Source organism: Papio anubis, chromosome 9 (assembly GCF_008728515.1).
Source record: "Papio anubis isolate 15944 chromosome 9, Panubis1.0, whole genome shotgun sequence".
NCBI lineage: Eukaryota > Metazoa > Chordata > Mammalia > Primates > Cercopithecidae > Papio > Papio anubis.
Window position 1 is genome coordinate 9544635 of NC_044984.1, and position 17180 is coordinate 9561814.

Genomic DNA, 17180 nt, shown 5'->3' on the forward strand with positions numbered 1-17180 from the left:
CAGCGGAGAGGAACGAGGAACAGCCGTGAAAGAGAGGCTGGGCGGATCGGAGGCTCTGCCAGGCCCAAGACGCCTGCAGCACACATCCCACCACCCCAGCAAGGCCCACTGCACCAAGGAGGGTGGAGATGAAGGGGACTCCGGAGTTCCCTGAGGGCAGGGGAGGAAAGCATGGCAAGGGCGGGGGGTCGGGGCACAGTTGGGTCATGTTCAGGACCGTAAGACGTGAGCAGTTACCTTTCTGCTGATCATGCTCTTCTCACAGTATCGCTGCACCTGCAAAAACCAAGCCCAGCTGTAGGCATGTGTGCAAACTGAGCAAGCTGTAATCTTCAAAACAAAACAAAACAAAAAAAACACACACCACTTTTACCACCCAGGCAGCACAATGCAGTGCTACCTTCTGAGGCACCCGGAGCCTCCCTGCCAGCAACCCTGTCATCCCCTCTCTGAGGCCACCCCCTCCTCTACTGCCCCTGCCCACAATGCAGTGGCCTCCTCCTTTCGGAAAGGGGAGACCCTCTTTCCAAAAGTGTTTCTCAAGTCTAAGAGTGCTCAGTACAATCTAGGTCCCCTTGGCTTTCCTTCCAGGTGACAGAGTTAAAAAAAGGAACTTCTATGAGCAAAGCCACCAAGTCGGTGCATCCAGTATGTGTGGTTTGGTGCCAGATCTCAGCTGGGGATGCAGAGAGGGGAGTTTGGAGCCTTTAAACTGGTTTCTAAAAAGAGTGACATCCTTCAATGAGGATTCCCTTGATGGTGGGTGATGAGACCCACGGGAAGGAGAGAGAAGGAAAGCAAGAGGGGCAGAGGGATGGCGAGGAAGGAGCGCCTGCATCCATGTCCCAGCTGTGGGAGAAGCGCAGGGATGGCAGGACTGTCTGAGGGCTGTCGGGCCTGGCGGCTATCATAGGCATGTGGGAGACAAGGGAAGAAAGGCATCAAGGATGACCTGGATCCAGCCTGTCTGGCAGGGATGGTGGCAGTGACAGTGATCCAAATGGGTAATTCAGGGGGAAAGCTGGTTTTAAGAAAAAAAATGCAGGCAGGATGGGATGAATGCGGGGCCCCGACTCAATGTAGCCAGGTCTGGACGCTGTCTCTGCCGTGTGCTATTGGCTCACTTGGGGGACGACTGTGCTCGCCACCCTCTTGAAGTCACCTCCCTGGGCCTGTCTGCTTTCCTTGCTGGGGCAAAAGGATATCCTAGCTCAGAGCCACAGCACATGGCATGCCGCCTAGAACACAAGCAGAACCCTGTACCCGGGGACAGTCACTGTTGCTGATCTGAGTTACAAAGTTGGGGTTCAGGCGGCAGTGGCCATGTTCCATGTAGGGAGTGCCGGGTATGCAGACCTGGAGTGAGCAGAGGTCTGAGGCTGCAACCAGACCCAAGGTCCAAGTGGGAAGACGTGATGAGTTGCACAGAACAAATCAATGTCCTGCTCCTGTCCATAAGCCTGAGAGACTGTGCCAGAGGACGGAGTGAGGCGGCGAGGACCTGGAGTCTCTATCTGTTCTATGAGGCACCAAGAAGTCTCTTTCTCACCCATCCCTGTCGCCCTCACCCTAAAGGAAGATGACTTTTGTCTCACAGGCATGCTGCGGGTTAAGGGTTATTACATGTCTATGTTTTGCTTTTTCTTCCTTCTATAGTCTTAACATAGTACTCTACCCACAGTGGTAACAGGAAGGAAACTGGATGTGGAATGTGGAAAGGTGGAAACCTCTACCTTGAACAGGTTGATGTTGTCAATCTGGCTCTGGAAGAGAAAATCATTGATGGTCTTCAGCTCTGTCCCTGAGAGCAAACACACGAAGGGCCTTGGGAGCTTCACCCTGAGCCTTGGGTTTCAGTCCCAGGGTTAAGCTTGGAAGTGGCTCAGATCAGCTCTGGGCCCTCTGAGGGCAACTCTCTTACCTGTCTGTGAGAGGCTCTGTGTATTGGGATTTTGCTTAATGTTCCCTAAGAAAGAGAATGGAAATTGGTCACAATGGTGGTTCTCTGGCCCCTCAACCCTTCCCTATCTTCTCTCCCTCGGCACTGCACGTCAAGTGAGAAGAGCATCCATACTTGAAGGGCTTTGTTTTGTTTTTCGCTATTTATAGCACACAAAGGACCCACCAAGAGGGCAGGTGGGTCCAGGAGCCTCCCACATCTGACTCACGTGTTTCCACATGGAACCCAAAGCTCTGTAAGTTCATGTTTTTCACCCCTTCTCCAGGAGGCCAGGACACAGTGGCCAGACCAATGCATGCAGGGCACGGGACCACACAGGAGCTGCCCAGGCCACGTGGGGAGCCTGAGGCAAAGCAGAGCTGGCGGCTCAGAGCAGCAGCACGAGACCAGCTCCCGCTAGAAGCTCCCACAGGCTTTCTGCAGCTTCCACTTCCACAGACGCCTTCCAAGGGGGTGCCCCATCATAAAAGAAGGGGACACGACAGGGTCATGCAAAGAGGCGTGGGAGCCGGAGTCAGAAGATCCCAGGCTCCCGTGCTGGGCTTGGGAACCGTAAGCAGCCCTTGCACTGAGGTCTAATTTATGCGTCATCAACAAGGATTCAAATGCCAGCACTACTTTCTCACAGGGCACACAAAACCGCATATGCAAGTGCTTCGAACACCCCACAGCACTATGCCCATCACGGAAACACTGTGTGTTCATATGATGCTGTATCCTTACTATCCCCCCAGGGCAGGGCCTGAAATAGAAAGTCCTCAGAACATGGGCAAAGAACCCGAGGGCCTAAAAAAAGCTCAAGTCAGACAACTCAACCAAGCTACAAAGAACAAGAATTTTCTCAATCAATGACCAAGACCCTGCTTTTTTTTTTTTGAGACGGATTCTCACTCTGTTGCCCAGACTGGAGTGCAGTGACATGATCTCGGCTCACTGCAACCTCTGCCTCCCGGGTTTGAGCAAGCAATTCTCTTGTCTCAGCCTCTGGAACAGCTGGGACTACAGGCCACACCAACACTCCCAGCTAGTTTTTTTTGCATTTTTAGTAGAGATGGGGTTTCACTACGTTGGCCAGGTTGGTCTCAAACTCAGGTGAATCACCTGCCTCAGCCTCCCAAGTGCTAGGATTACAAGCGTGAGCCACCGCGCCTGGGTGACCCTTCTTAAAAACAGAGAATTGAAGCGTCCTGATGGGCAACCAAGGAAAAAGCAGCCCGGCAGGTTGTGCAGACCGAGGGTCAGCAGGGGGATGGGGCTCTCACCCCCCAGCACGGCCACGAATTTCTCCAGCAAATACAGGATCTGCTTCAGGTACATCAGGTTCTTGGCCTTCAAACGCTTCCTGAGAAGAAGCCAATGGACATTAAGCGGTGGTGCCCTGACAGTGACTCGCCCCGCCCGCCCCAGTGGAAGCCTTGTGCCCGGTGCCTCTCAAATTGGGTCACAAGCTACAAATCCTTTCCCAGAGAGCAGGCTGGCCATGGCGCCAGGCCTCAGAGCCAGTGGTCGGTCCCCAGCCTTCCAGGTCTGTGTGCAGCACACACCATGATGTGCCCAGGACATGAATGGCACGCAGCTCCACCCCACCACAGCCCAGGCCAGAGGCGGGAACCAAAGTGCTGCCTCTCCGAGGCCGATGCAGGGGGCTGCCAAAGGACTATCCCACTACCTCAGAGGGTCACATCTCACCCGTATCGCTCCATGTACTGCAGCAGCTGGGAATGGGCCTGGCAGAGCTGGGGAAAGAACACAAACCAGGCTCTGGGCAAGCAGCCAAGGGCTGAGCTGCTGACATCTTAGATTCGCCTAGAAGATGCTGGCCCTGGACACACAGGGAGCCACCAAAGGGAGGAGAGGGGGCTGGGTGCAGACAAAAGGTATGGGTTTCCACAGCCCTTAGGCTGGTGGGAGCTGAGAAAGAGGGGAAGGAAGGGAAGTTTTCCTCCAGCGTCCACTGTGGATTAGAGAAAAGCAAGAGGCTGAATCCCTCAAGTACGGAATCCCCTGCTAGTTTCCACTGGGTTGGGAAAAGACCTGGAGTCTACAGAGTGATGGTTCAAGGTCACCATCACATCCCGGCCTCAATTCAACCCAGGCACGGGTCAGCAGAGCTGGTGGGATGTCGTGGGGGGTTTCACAGTCAGAAACCAGTGGGCACACCCCAGCTCCACACTCATGAGCTGCATGACCTTAGGACACAGCTTGACCGTGTCTGAATCTCTAAGTTCTCAATGTAAAACAGGAACACCACCCCCATGGCAGAGTTAGCGTGAAGACCAGGGACACCTGGTGCCATGCATGGCGCACGACAGGTCGGCAGGAGGAGCCTGCACTGATCTTGAGCATTCCTCAATTCAATTCCCTCCAGGCAACTGCAGTAACGAAAAATCCAATCCTGAGGGGCCTTCTGCCTCACTCATGCCACCTCCTTGGCTTACAGAGCTGGCTGCTGGTATCCAGGGCTGGAGCGACTCAGAAGCATGGGGGCAGGTAAGGTGCAGGGAAATGAGCCACTCTGCCGTAGCGGGCTCCCCAGGATGCAGTGGAAAGCCATGGTCAGCCTCCGATGAGGTCACTGCCTTGACTTATGCACCCTCTAGCAAGCCCCACCTCCGAAGGAATTCTTGGCCCAGGTGTCTGCAGGAACCATGCAAGTCCCTTTACCTCAGGGCGGCCCTGGCCCAGGGAGGGGAGGCCCACACACCTGGCAGCCGCTGACCTCCACGCTGTGCATGCCCGTGATGGTGTCTATCAGGTTGTGCGCTTCGTCGATGATCACCACCTGTTCCTGCAGCCGGATGCCCGCAGCCTGCCGAGTGGCGGCATGCAGCAGCATCTGATAGGGCAGCACCACCAGCTGGGAGGGGAGATGAGGCCACCTGAGCAGGGCGGGGCTCCCCTGCAGAAGCTTTGCCTGCCTGACACTGAGGTCCTGACGTGAGTGCTTCTATTTCCTGCCTGGACTATGTAGTGCCATTCGAAAGTAGAGTGTAGCAACGGACAAGCTTTCCTTGAGCTTTAAATGAAACGCCAACATATGAAACACAGGAAACGGGCTGGTCTGACTCCTGAGTAAACCAAGGGCAGGGCTGGGTGAGGGGAACCCCTGCTTAGCCTTGTCCATGTCCTCAAGGTCGCCCCGGAAGCCCCCGAGTTTCTGCAAAACACCTGAAAACCACTGGTGCGCCAGGAAGTGGCCCCAGTTTCTTCTCCTGGAGCTGCTACTTCCCAGCTGTGTGACTCTGGGAGTTGTCTAACCTCTCTGACCCTTGGTTTCCTCATCTGCAAAATAGGGTTGATATATCTCAAGCGAGGGTTGAGTGGAGCTGGGGTAACAAAAATAAAAGCAACTCTGCAGATCTTTAGGTGTTTGTTGTTAGGAAAGTTTCCAGTTAAAGGAATACTCATATAAAAAGTGAAATACCGGAAAACTGAATGGCTCCATCACTCACGGTTGGTGAGAAAATAAAAGTCGCTTAACTTTTCTGGGCTCCAGTGTCCCCATGCATAGAATTCCACTGGAATACTATTAACATAAAAGCAAAATATGGTCAAAGTGCTTTAAAAATTCAAAAATTGTAAAGATTTTGAGCCATATTAGGATATTTGTGTATAAATGCCTACAGCACTAATCTTGCTCTAAAGGCAAACAGACTGGAGGGAAGGCCTGGGACATCATGGGGCCTGGCAGCTTCCCCCCATTTCTCTGCCAGCGCCCACACAGCTCAGCAGGTATGCTGGTGAGCATTCAGCTGCTGTGCAAAATGGTTACTTAGTTCCCCGAATCTTTTAAAACTTTAAATTTTTTCTGGATTATACAGCATTTTCCACAAGTGATATCCTGTTTCCAAAGTCACTCAAATTAAAGTAGCAAGAAAATAGTGGAATTGCACCCACCAAATAACCGTGAGATACTATTTTTGATCTGCTACATTAGCAGTTCTTCCTTCTGTTTAAAAATCAAGAGAAGTTGAGGCAGAGAAGACAGTATTCTCACGTGCTGCAGGTAGGTGTATGCTAGGAAAGCTTTCCAGTTACAAAAATGAAAAATAGGAAAACTGAATGGTTCCACCGCTGACGTGCGCCATCACATGATAGGCATGGAAGTTGGGAGCATCACTTGGAAAGCCATCTGTAAACAGATTTAAGTACTGCACTCTTCCCAGCTCCTGGCATCCTGTCCCTGTGGTTTCACTAGGAATGCACATGCTTCCTGGCTCCTAAATCCTATCCCCAGTAATGCCAATTGGCCCTGCTGCCTGGAGCCCCCAAGGGATCCCACGCGCCACCTCCAACTCACACATCAGGAAAGAATGGGTTAGGTACTGTCAGTCTGAACACGGTAGGTGGCATCCCCCAAAATACAGTGTGATGAAGACTCCCCTCATGTCCTAGACCACAGTGAGAGCAAGCGCGGCTTTCCGGCCCTGCAGGGCCCTCACCTGGGCTGCAGGGATGGCAAGGCGGCTCCCGTAATAGGGACAGGCCCGGGCCTCCTTCCCAAGGGCCAGCAGCTGCTCAATGTCCTTCACCTCTGCCAGGGCCTCATCCCGGAGGAGGCCCATCTGCTCGTGGTTGTAGAAGGGGCAGGCCGCCTGCTTCTCCTGCCTCCTTCTCTTTGGCTTCTCCTCCTCAGCTCCTTTCTTCTTCTCTGAGGGTGGCACAGGCACAAGGAGAGAAAAGAGAGAGGACAGCAACTGTCCATGGGCCCAACAGAGGGTTCCGTAATGTTAAGACCCACTTCCATGGGGTGGGGTCTATAGGACCCTCCCAAGTACTGCCTACAGTGGTCTCACTGGAACACTATTAAGGTTTTACTTTTGTTCTCCAGAAAGAGCCTATAAAATCATCTCCAAACCAGTGATTCCCTGACACTGACCCAGAGAGTAGGAACACTTTTTCCCAAGGAGAGGGGCCTCAGGAAGGAACTGGGGTCTCCTCTGCCATTCTTTCTATGAAAGATACTTAATGGTCTTCGGTCACTGCCACCCCTGCCTCACTCTCTCCAGACCGCCTGCGGCTACGCCATGGTCCCGATGGCTACCGTGCCTGCTTCTCTGCATGTCCACACAGCGATCGTTGATAAGCTGCACAGAACCTAGGCTTTTCACATCTTCGTTGACACAAAGGTTCTGCAACAAAGGAGAAAGAAAGAGGCAAAGAGATGGTGCCGGCTAAATGACATCTAACCAACACAGGTGGACCTGCCCCGCCTCTCCTTTGTCTTCCAGTGATGGGCTGGCCAGGCCAGGGAGGGGGCTGCTCCTCGCACTGGTCTCCCAGGCCTGGACGAGGAGGACAAAGCTGTGGGGAAAGGAGCAGGATGGCCGCTGGTGGAAACACTGGCCACTGTTTACCTGCCGGGAGCCAAGGGAGACCAGCCGAACATCCTTGCCAAAGGGGCTCTTCTTCACCTCATGCACAAACTGGGCCAGCTGGGAGTGTGTCCGACTACAGTAATAAATCTAGCAGAGAGAAAGAAAGGTGCTTCAAAGAGAGAACCAAAACATCCCACGGCATTCTGTAAGATCAAGATACGCCAGGGCCTGAGAGGCTGAGGGAAAGGGAGTGGCTCCAAATGCACAAAGCTGAGGCAGGACAGTGATGTCCCACATCAGGCATCTATCGAGGGACCCAGGGGTTCCCAAGTCACCCACAGCTCCAGAAGTTCAAGGGAATGCCCCAAAGGCAGCTCCTTCCACGAGTCATATCCAGTCTCTAATCAACCACTTTGGAGGGTTGGCCAATCTTAGGACACGGGTGACCATCTCCCGTTGCAAACAGTCCCCACTTGGGGAGGGTGGGTTGTCGGTGGGGGTGGGTGGGGGAGTGTGTCACACACATCCCCCAAAGGGAGAAAGGAAGGCTGACCAGAATACCCTCTCTCTACTCCTCTAAGGCAACAGTGAAGGGAGGAAACAAGAAAAATACAGAGAAAATACCTACTTCCGACAGAAAACAAAAGTCATAAATCAATGAAACCAAATGGGAGATGTCAGACCACACATAACCCATAGCCCTCCATGCAAATCGGAACACGGACAAGGGGAGAAGCACACCATGAGAGACCCAAAGGATAGGACACTCGTGTCTGTCCTACCCACACCACCCAGACTTCAGCCCTGAACAGCTGCTCCTCGATGCCCTGGCGTGGCAAGCATGGCCCTGCCCCCAGGACAGGTCTCCCCAGGCCCCGAACCCGGGAAAGGTCTCCAGGGTCCACTGCAGCTGGCCAAGGGAGCAACTTGGGACCAGGGTTGCATCCGGGAAGCCACAGAGTCCAAGTGCTGGAATCTCTTTTGTAGAAAGAAGGGTGAGAAGCAGCTGAGTGACTCCAGCTTTCTCCCCGGGGGTGCAGGGCCCAGCCCATAGGCCCCAACACAGCACCAGCTGAGGACACTCGTGTTACCTTAGTTACATGTTCTTCCTCCAGGTCATCCTCATCCTCATCCACTCTGTGTGAGACAGAACAGAAAACAGTCTTCTCTCAGCAAACTCAGCAAAATGCACTGAGCATCTGCTGAGCGCTGGTGATGAGCCCTGGCCATTCCCAGCGATGGGTTCCACCAAGGCAGCAGGTGCTGCTCGCTCAGAAACTCCCCCAGGCAAATGCCAACCCCAGCCTCCCATGGCCACTTAGGTCTGTGGGGGGGGGAGATATAAAAAGAAGAAAGGGGCTCAGCACCCCCAACCCAAGTCTTAAGTTGGAAGCCTTGGGGGTCATGGCAGGCTGCTCTCCTCTCTGCCCTCCCTCCGGCAAGCTGGACCCCTCTGAGGTCCCAGGGGGGATATTTGCTTTTCATCACCTCAGGCCTTTGGATGCTCTGTGACTGGAATGCTGTCTCCCCTCACCAGCTCTCAGTCAACTCTAAGATAGCAGCAGAAATGTCACCTCCTCCAAGAAGCCGCCTTTGACCTTCCCCGGTAGGTCTGGCTGCTCTGACACAGATTCATGGCCCCTGCTCTTAACACCTACCTCATTCAAAATCGCTTTCTCTCAGTCTATCTCCCTACAGACTGTCATGTCCACAAGGGAGGACCCAGGTCAGCCTTGATTCTGCTGAGTCCCTGTGGCCTCACCTAGAGCCTGGCATGCGGCAGGAACCCCATGGCCATCTCCTGGATGAAGCCACAACTGACTGACCAAGTGAACAGAGGACGCTCTCACTTATGACCAGTTACACCTCTTCTGTCAGCGCCTCAGTCTGCCCTTTCCAGCAATGCAGGAAGAGCCGATCAGCACTGGGTGTTGGTGGGGAGGCCAGCCCTGCATCCCATGGCCCGAAGCTGAGCCAGCTTTACTAGTCTACGCTCCTCAGAAACACAAAACCATCTGACAGGCACACACTACCTATGGGAACATCACACAAAAAGAAAACATTTTTGTTCACCTCGAAATTCCTTTCTAACAAAGCAGAACACAATTGCCTTGGGTTATCAGAAGAGTAATTATTACAGGCTTGGCTTCATGGTCACTAAAGGGCAGGCAGCTCTATCTTAAAGGCTTGGATCAATCTTATGTCGCATGCTGGACAAAGCCAGCAGGAGCTCAGTGAGCGGCTGGGTGTGTGAAGAAATGAACAGCAAAAGTTTTCTATTCACAACTCAGGTCCTCTGAGGCTCACGTTATCTCCTGAAATGCGAGGGCATGGGAAGCCCCGGAAGCTGACCTACAGGATCCATGGCTCTTGCCCAGACCTGAAGGAGCACTTTGTTCCTGTAATATTCGCCACCTCCACGTCCACTCAAGTTCTCTGCCTTGTCCTCACGGGCTCTAAGGAAGAGGAGGGGGAGCAGAAGCACCACCTTGGAGGCGGGCAGGAAGGGTTCATGGAGCACAAGCTGTTTATGACCCTCTCTCCAGTGAGGCATAAAGCAGCACGGTGGTCTCTGCCCTGGGCAGGGGCAGAAGTCGATATCCGCATGGGCAGCCTGGAATCACACTACTGGACTGGAACGAGGCAGCATCTGCTCATTCATGTCAACTCGATTTTACTGAGCACACCCCTACGCCGAACGCTGGGCCAGCTCAGGGAACACAAAACTATAAAGACGTGGTTCCTGCCTGAAGCAGCTCGAGCTCAGCCAGGGAGAGGAGGCAACAACAGAAGCACAAGCGGGTGCGTGAGCAAAACAGAGCAGCTGACACCCGAGGCCACCCAGATGACACCTGAGCCAGGCCTTAAAGGAGAGGAAGACATCTGCCAAGGCAGGAGGGAAGGGTGTTTGGCTACAGCACGTTGCATGAGCAAATCCTCGGACAGGACAGAGGACGGCCTGGCACGCTGGAGGAAGGTCAGGGCAGTGGGGAAGCTGGCATCTGGTGGAGGGAGGCTGGAGGTGGCGTCAGAAGGCGCCCTGCAGACAGACCGTGAGGGCCGGGGATGAACCTTCAGGAACATCCACAGAAGGTCTCTGGTCTTGCAGTTACCCTCTGACAGATGCGGTGGCCAGGGTGCCACGGGACACACGGGACCCATCACCAGGTACAGCCCCCCATCCCATCCACATCACCGTTTGGTTTTCCTTGTAGGCAAACACGCTGATTTCACATAGGTGCTATTTGTTTTCATGTCTATTAACTGTCCCCTCCATGTCTTCTTCCCTTCTACGTCCACAGCATCTGGACAGTGCCACACCCAGAGCAGACACTCAGGGATGGTGGTGAGGTTCCAGTGTGAATGGGAACAGGGCTGTCACCAGGGATCCTGTGGGCCCGAAATGGCCTGGGTGGCCTGCTCAGGGCTAAGTCACCCAGCAGCTCATGGCTCATCAAGTGGAAACCTCAAGTCTAGACCAACAGAGGCCTTATGGGAGAAGAAAAGCTCAGGCTAAGGACGCCTTGACGGCTGACACCTCACAGGTTACCCAGCGCAGTCAGCTGCCTCAGAGCCTGAGATCTAGAGCCAGGCCGGCCGAGTTCCAGCCCAGCTCTCCACTGTCGAGGCTTGTGGCCTCAGCCAAGGTGTCTCCCCTTGTGGGGCTGCAGCCTCCTTGTGTATAAGGCACAGATCCAAATGTTCCTGCCCTGCCTGAGCTGCCGTGAGGACAGCTGAGAGGACACAGGCCAGGCCAGTGACTGTCCTCACAGCCATTGGCACTCATGGATCCTAGGAAGGACCCGGCTTAGAGCAGAGGGCAGAGGCCACCATGCCTCTCACCATGTGCTTCATGGCATCTGTGGCATGAGGGAAAGAGCTGTCTTCAAGGGTGTCCCCTGGCCTGGGGCAGGGTAGCGCTGCCACCTCTGTCTCACCCGCTCGCTGCCTTTTTCTCCTCGTCGCTCTCGTATTCGGCAAGGACCAGCTCCTCCTCCCCAGACTCCAGCTGCTCCGGCCGCTCAGCCCCCGGGCCTGTCTCTAGCATCTCTCTGCTGAGGCGGAGGAGATTCTCCGTTTCTTCTTCTTCCTGCCTCTGGACAGGAGGAGTGGAAGTGGGGAGGGAGGAAGAAGTCTCAGCACCAGTACCCGCCTCCCACGTGCCAGAGACAAAGCACACCACGCTCATTCACAGGGGCCTGGCTGCCTGGCTGGAGAGAGGTCTACTCGCAGAATCCATGCCTCAACCACTCACAGCCCAGCTCCTGTACAGGAGCACATAGCCAGTGAGGATCACGGAGGGGAGACTGAGGCCCTGGCCACGCATCCATGAGCCTCCAAGCAGAGCGACCCTGCCTGGACGTAATCCTGCCCCCCAAGAAATGAGGCTCACCAGGCGCTTGGCTGCATATTTGAACTGCGCCCTGTGCTGCAGCTGCTGCAGGCGTTCTTCTCGCTGCTTCCTCCTGGCCTGCTCCGCCTAAAGGAGGCAGACATGAAGGAAAATCACCAGGAAGCCCCTAACCAGGCCTCTCCTAAGGAGTCTGGACGGCTCAGCCCGGCGCCTCCTCACCTGGGGCAGCTCTCCTTCCCCAGCCAGCACTCAAGGGCTGCTGCATCCCCTCCCGGGACCTCAATCCCGCAGGTCCCAGCCTCGCTGCTCACTGCACAAGGCTGCACACTCCTCCCAAAGCCACACGCTCTCCATCAGATCCATTTGCAGCCACTGAACCATGTTGCCAATGGCAATGAACAGGTCCTTTCCCAGGTGAGTAATAAATGGGAACCGACAGTTCGTTGTGTGGAGAAGGCCTGCTGACCTCCAGCTCAAAAAAGATAGCACCAGGGCAGCACCGTCGACCCAAGGAGCTGATGAAGAGCTGAGAGGCACGGCAATGGCAGAGGAACACACACTACCTGAGTCTCGGAATCGCCCCAGAACAATCGCTGAAGCCATGTTTCCTCCATCACTCCCACTTCGGGATACCCCTGGTCTCACCTTTAGTCGATCCACCAGGTCCCTCTCTTCTTTCTTCTGCACAAACTGAGTCACCCAGGCCGGCTCTCCAGCAGGCCTCGGGGTGGCTGCGGCCCCTTCGCAGGGAGACGACAGACACAGGGATTCATCTTTCTCATCATGTAAGGGGCCAGTTCCAGTTTCAAGGAGTCGTGCCTCTTCCTCACGCTTCTTCTGTTCAAAGTCACGGAGCCAGGAGAGGGCTCCACAAATAAGACTTAAGGACTTTCCCTGCAGAAAGAAAAATGATCTTCAGAAACAGGAAAACAACAAAGCTTCCCACATGACCTTTCCCCATTTTAATAAAAGCCTGAAAGAAGGTCTGGCTGTACATATGAGAGGATGCTCTAAGACCAGCCTAGGAAAGGAAAGGAAAGGAAGGAAATTAGCATTAGAATAGCCTGGAAAAACAGAACAGAAGGAAGAAATGAAAACTGGGCCCAAGAAGCAGGAAAGAGCTTCTTTAATTATCCAGCTCACTGTTCTGAAAACAAATTTAAAGCAGTTTATTAGATTATATGTAAATATCGCACAAAATTAGAAGCTGAGACATTAGACAAAAAGCCCCCCAAAAGAATTAAGGCCCCCAAATGCTAAGCAAGAAATCCCATGCACTTGCCAACGCGGAGCCTAGCAGCCACTCAGCCTTCATGCGGCTCCTGTGCAGATGCAGGATGATGAGTCACGAGGGCCAGGGTTTACATGTTTTTTTATTTTTTTACTTTTTAAAGCAAACTAATCACTCTAGAGGACATCACTCTCTCTGTCTGTTTTTGAGAGGAGGTCTTGCTATGTTGCCCAGGCTGGTATGGAACTTCTGGGCTCACACAATTCTCTGGCCTCAGCCTCCCAAGTGGCTGGGACTACAGGTGTGCGCCTCCGCACACAGACTGGAAAACACTACTCTTGACTTAAGACCAGAATTTTCTGTGAGCCTGATTGAATTGTATTCCTCCAAATTCCTATGTTGAAGTCCTAACCCCCAGTGTCTCAGAATGTGGCCTTATCTGGAAATAGGACCATCGCAAATGTAATCAGTTAAGATGAGACTACCAGGACGGGCCCCAGCCTGAAGGGCGAATATCCTTATTAGAAAGGGGACACGTGGATGCAGACATGCACAGAAGGCAGGCGATGTGACGACACCCAAGAAGACGCCACCTATAAGCCAAGGAAAGGAGCCTGAAGAGATCTTTCCCTCGCGACCCTCAGAAGGGCCCAGGCATGCGGACACCTTGATCTCAGCCTCCAGCCTCCAGTGCTGTGGGATGTCAGTTTCTGTTGTTTAAGCCCCACTGTGTGAAGCTTTCCTCCGGCAGCTCCAGGAAACCAATACAGTTCTTCCAGAGAGGACCCTTCAGGGAGCACCACAAGGAGGTGGCCCTGGTGTCCACAGGGGGACTCAGCTCAGGGGAGTCTCTGGAGGAGTCCATGCCTTCTGCTCCAGGCAGTCAGCTCTTCCAGCCTGCTGAACCCAGAGGGGATCTCAGAGGATCCGGGGCAGGGTGAAATACCTGGTTTGACCAGGGTTGGGGCAGCAGCGCAGCACAGGAGTCAGAGCCTCAAACTCCACAGCCAGGCGCCAGGGTTCCAGCTGCCTCCCCAACCTGCAGCTCTGTGGCTCAGGCTGGCCTCACTACGCTTGTTTCCACGAGTGCAGAAATGGAAATGGCAACAGGAGCACCCTCCTTATAGAAATGGTGCAAGCAGGACATTAACACACATGAAAGGCCAAATCCTCTGGATTAGAGGATTGCCTGGCAAATAACAAGTGAGCAGTTGGAGTTAGCTAACTTTTTGCTATCATTAAGTAATAATAATACAATTATTAATAGCATTATTCTGGGATATGGGATCTATTAGTTTTCATCAGAATCTTGAAGGGCCCTGGGATAGGATAGAATGACACTGTTGACAAATGGATGGATCCCATATTTTTACAAAAGCCCCGTATGTACCATTTCCCTCAGCTTTTGACAGAAAGTAAACGGCAGAGAGTTCCAGGCAGCACTTCCCAGCAGCACCTGGAGGGCGGCTCTTCCGTGCTGCCTGTGACATTGGAAGCAGTCAGCTTCAGCTGTCACTGGGCTGGGAGACACAATGGTTAGAAAGCCAGTGCCCTCCATCTGAAAGTGAGCTGAGGAAGTTCCTGAGGGCATGGTCAAAGTTATCTTTCAAAAACAACCGTGGGTACACTCCGGCACAACAACAAAAGAATAACTGAGGCCCATCGTTTTCTACATCCAGTAATGAGACCACAAAACTTTGAGATTGGAAAGTGTTAAAAGGATGCATAACCAAAGGCTCACCTTCCTGCGGTATCATCCCAGACAACACAGTTAAATGATTTATGCCAAGATAAGCAAATTCATTCACTCTGAACACCTGCTGGTTATAGCAAGCATGGGGCTCAGAGCTGAGGACACAAAGGTGCAGAGCCCCTAGTAAGAGGCCACAGGCCCACATGTAACATGCAATTCGAGGGCATCATAGATCCCTGCAAAGCATGCACTCCAGGTTCGAGGACTCCCAGAACTGCAGTGTTACACAAGGCACAGCACACACCAAGCTGTAATGGTGACTCCATTTCATAGACCGATACATGGCTTAAAAGGTGACTATCAAGGATAAACAGCATCTCAGGCAGCTAAGGTGGGGGCACCTGTGCATCCAAGGCAGGGAAGGGCATGGTAGGTACAACAGGTAACAAAAACCCCACTCAGGGTGTCCCCCAGCACGGCTGCTCCTGTGGGCCACAGGACACCTGGGACAGGAGAAAACACTCTATTCAGAAGATGATTTAGAAGACAGAAGAATGTCAAAGGTAATAAAGCCACAGGGTATGTTCCCAGAGAGTGCACACAAGATGAGGCTATAGAACCAGAGACATCGACAATTAAAGACTGAGCAGAGGAAGACGACGCGGAAGCCTGGAGTGCAGAAGACTGAGATGGAAAGACCTGAGAGGGAGAAGATGGGTTGTCAGGCTACACAAGGTGAAAGGGGTCAGGTGCAGTGGCTCATGCCTGTAATCCCAGCACTATGGGAGGCCAAGGCAGGAGGACTGCTTGAGCCTGGGGGTTTAAGACCACCGGCCTGAGCAGCATAGTGAGATCTCATTTCTACGAACTAAAAAATTAGCCAGGTGTGATGGTGCACACCTATAGTCCCAGTTGCTCAGGAAGCTGAGGTGGGAGGATCACTTGACACCAGAAGGTCGAATGATCCATGCAGTGAACCATGATCTTAACACTGCACTCTGCCCTGGGCAGCAGAGCGACACCCTGTCTCTAAAATTAAAATAAACAAGGCAGAATGAACATGCACTCAACTGTGTTCCAAAAAAACAAAGAAAGTGGAAGGAGTAGTATGTTTTAGGAGAGAGGGAAAGAAGACAGAGACATCAAAGTGATTCGACAGAGACACTCAAGCCCAAGTGTCCCCAGAGATCTCCCCTATTCACTCTCAGAAAGACTCAGGAAGTGATAGGAAAGACAGGTCACTGAAAACAAAGGGACGGATTGAAATTCTTTTCAAGAACAATTAGATCCCCAGGTTGCAATCCCTGCTCCTGCTCCTTGCAGAAGACAGGAAGTGGGCTCTCAGTGGAAGCTGAGCTAGGAGAGCCCTGGAGGCAACAGGCAGAGTGAGGAGGCAAGGGGGAAGGGGAGGAGGGCCAGGCTGAAAGCAGGGACTGAGGCGGACTCTCCACCTGGAGCCTCTTCCCCAGACCACCTCTAGGAAGACTGGCTGTCAGATTTCAGCCCTTGTACCTGCTGGGCCAGAGCGTAGAGGCACCTGCGCTGGAGAGACCGAAGACTCTAGGGAAAATCCCACAGATGTGCTGGCAACTGGAGGCCCCCAACAAAGGAGCCCAGCCTGGCAGCCACAGCCAGCCTGCCCTGCAGACTCAGTCTTTCTGTATCCTGTTCTTCAGCATACACAGGCAGTCCAGGGCCGCCAGACGTTTGAGGAAAGCCTCCAAATGGACATATACCCTGCTGTGGTGTGGGTGCGGCTGTCTGTCCCAGCAACACTCATGCTGAAATCTGTCAAGTCAGTCTGAGGAGCAACTAATTCAAATGACAGGGAAAGGATGGAGGATTCCAGGAGGGCTCCAAGGTAAAAATGGAATTGGTTACTGCTGTGGATTAAATTGTATCCCCACCAAAATGCATGTTAAAAAAATGTTTTCAAAGAACAAAAACAAAACAAAAGAAGCTGTGTATGGTGGTGTGCACCCGTAATCTCGGATCTTGCCAGCCACTAGCTACTTGAGAGGCTGAGAGGCGAGGACCGCCTGAGTTCGAGACCAGCCTGGGCCACACAGTGAGACTCCCCATCTTAACAAACATATGTTGAAATCCCAACCCCACCATGGGACTGTACTACAGATCCGGCCTTTAAGGGTAAAGGAGGTCATAAGGGAGCAGCAGTAAGGGAACAGCCCTTGTCCTCATAAAAGAGAAAGACACCAAAGATCTGTTTTTCTCCTCCTCTTTTTAGCTTGTTCCACAGCAAGAAGGCAGCCATCTGCAAGCCGGGAAGAGACCCCCTCCCCAGAACCAGAACCCTGCCAGAACCTTGATCTTCAACTTTCCAGCCTCCAGAATGGTGAGAAATAAATTCCTGTTAAGTCACCTGGTCTATGGTATTTTACTATGGCAGTCCTGGCCGACTAAGACAGGAATTTTCTGTATGGAAAATGTATTGAGAGGCCATGGGATGATGTGGGAGGAACTGGCATAGGTATATTAAAAACTGAACTAACTTTAAAAAGGCACTTATTAACTCTGAAAAAACAGAGTATTAAGACATATTGTTGAAGACAAAATTATGCTCAAAATGTACACTGAAACTTAGAATTATATTTGAAGGATGGGGA

At 52.9% G+C, this 17180-nt stretch overlaps 1 protein-coding gene across 11 annotated transcripts in view; it reads right to left on the reverse strand.

Moving 5' to 3' along the window:
* The window catches only part of DDX11 (DEAD/H-box helicase 11), a 30415-nt gene that overhangs the window by 7625 nt on the left and 5610 nt on the right, over window positions 1-17180 (reverse strand). For all 11 annotated transcript variants that reach the window (XR_002515528.2, XR_002515529.2, XR_002515527.2 and 8 more), the window contains exons 3-15: window positions 12278-12526; window positions 11672-11758; window positions 11217-11374; window positions 8370-8415; window positions 7318-7425; window positions 7005-7092; window positions 6403-6611; window positions 4665-4817; window positions 3650-3696; window positions 3223-3302; window positions 1922-1966; window positions 1734-1801; window positions 238-276 (exon numbers count right to left, since the gene is read on the reverse strand). Coding sequence is in view for 8 of the 11 variants with exons in the window: in XM_021922013.2 (XP_021777705.2) it covers window positions 238-276; window positions 1734-1801; window positions 1922-1966; window positions 3223-3302; window positions 3650-3696; window positions 4665-4817; window positions 6403-6611; window positions 7005-7092; window positions 7318-7425; window positions 8370-8415; window positions 11217-11374; window positions 11672-11758; window positions 12278-12526 (1377 nt within the window). In the remaining 3 variants the exon portion in view is untranslated. The remainder of the gene's footprint in view (window positions 1-237; window positions 277-1733; window positions 1802-1921; window positions 1967-3222; window positions 3303-3649; window positions 3697-4664; window positions 4818-6402; window positions 6612-7004; window positions 7093-7317; window positions 7426-8369; window positions 8416-11216; window positions 11375-11671; window positions 11759-12277; window positions 12527-17180) is intronic.